The sequence below is a fragment of the Atta cephalotes genome (assembly GCF_000143395.1).
Source record: "Atta cephalotes unplaced genomic scaffold scaffold00014, whole genome shotgun sequence".
Taxonomy (NCBI): Eukaryota; Metazoa; Arthropoda; class Insecta; order Hymenoptera; family Formicidae; genus Atta; species Atta cephalotes.
Genome location: NW_012130078.1, coordinates 305,155 through 306,355, shown reverse-complemented (window position 1 = coordinate 306,355; position 1,201 = coordinate 305,155). Strand labels below are relative to the sequence as shown.

General features: G+C 25.4%; 1 protein-coding gene across 1 annotated transcript in view; it reads left to right on the top strand.

The window, feature by feature from the left end:
- The window catches only part of LOC105617735 (charged multivesicular body protein 4c), a 7,008-nt gene extending 6,087 nt beyond the window's left edge, over positions 1-921 (top strand). The window contains exons 3-4 of the mRNA XM_012199288.1: positions 468-718; positions 866-921. Of these exons, the coding sequence (XP_012054678.1) occupies positions 468-718; positions 866-921 (307 nt within the window). The remainder of the gene's footprint in view (positions 1-467; positions 719-865) is intronic.
- Positions 922-1,201: the final 280 nt, after the last annotated feature.

Below are 1,201 nucleotides of genomic sequence, written 5' to 3'. Positions count from 1 at the left end.
CGAATTTCGAAAAAAAACGGCGGAAGCAAAGTTGTACACCTAATAATGTAAACTAAAATATATAAACCATAGTTATTTTTTTTCAATTTAGTTACCATATTAAATTCATTTTGTTTTTTCTAATTTTGACTGAAGATTTATAATCAAAAACACCATACTAAAATTCAGCAAAATACATTTTATAAAAAAAATTTGTGCAACAAAGAGTTAATGTAATTTTTGGATTGTCTGTGAGTATTTATGATCCGTTTTTATCTAAGACTGTCTTAAATATAAGAATCAATCATAAATATTGATATGATCCAAGTATTGTTACTACAATTGTATTGTTAGTTACAATATGAACATGTTAGACATAAAAAAAATCTCTTTAAATAGAAGTAAGAATGTAATTTATTTATTAAATAATTTCATGTTTATATGTTTATATTGTAATTATATATTTTCATATTATATTTATATTATAGGGATGTTGATCAAGTACACGATATGATGGATGACATAGCAGAACAACAAGATGTGGCTAGAGAAATCTCAGATGCTATATCTAATCCAGTAGCATTTGGCCAAGATGCTGATGAAGACGAATTAGAAAAGGAGCTAGAAGAACTTCAACAAGAACAACTTGACAAAGAATTACTTGGTATCGATACAACGACAGATGAATTACCAGCGGTACCAACTTCAGTTCCTGTTGCGCCAAGCAAAACTCGTACAAGTAACTATTACTATAATATTACAAATTTCCTATATATTATAAAAATGTTTTAAACAATTTGCGTCAAGCATATAAAAAACATTAATATGTTTATCGTATTAAATCATGATCTTACAATAATATAACATTGATATATTTTATTTATAGAAGCTAAACCAGAAGAAGATGACGACTTGAAAGAGTTAGAAGCATGGGCATCTTAAAGTTATTAGAAGTAATGTTAAAATCAAAGATATAAAACGTTTTCAGATAACTTTAAATTATGGCTAGTATTCATGGTCTGATTTTATATACAAGACCGTCTTAAGTATAGTCTTAAGATGTTATAAACCGATCAAAGAATTAGCATTTTAAGACATTACTTAAAACATTACTTAAAATAAGGAACTGTGAATACTGACCTATATATTGTTATTATGCATAAATTACTATATTTTACTTTGCATTAAATATAATTAATTAAATTAATTTTATAAAATTTGT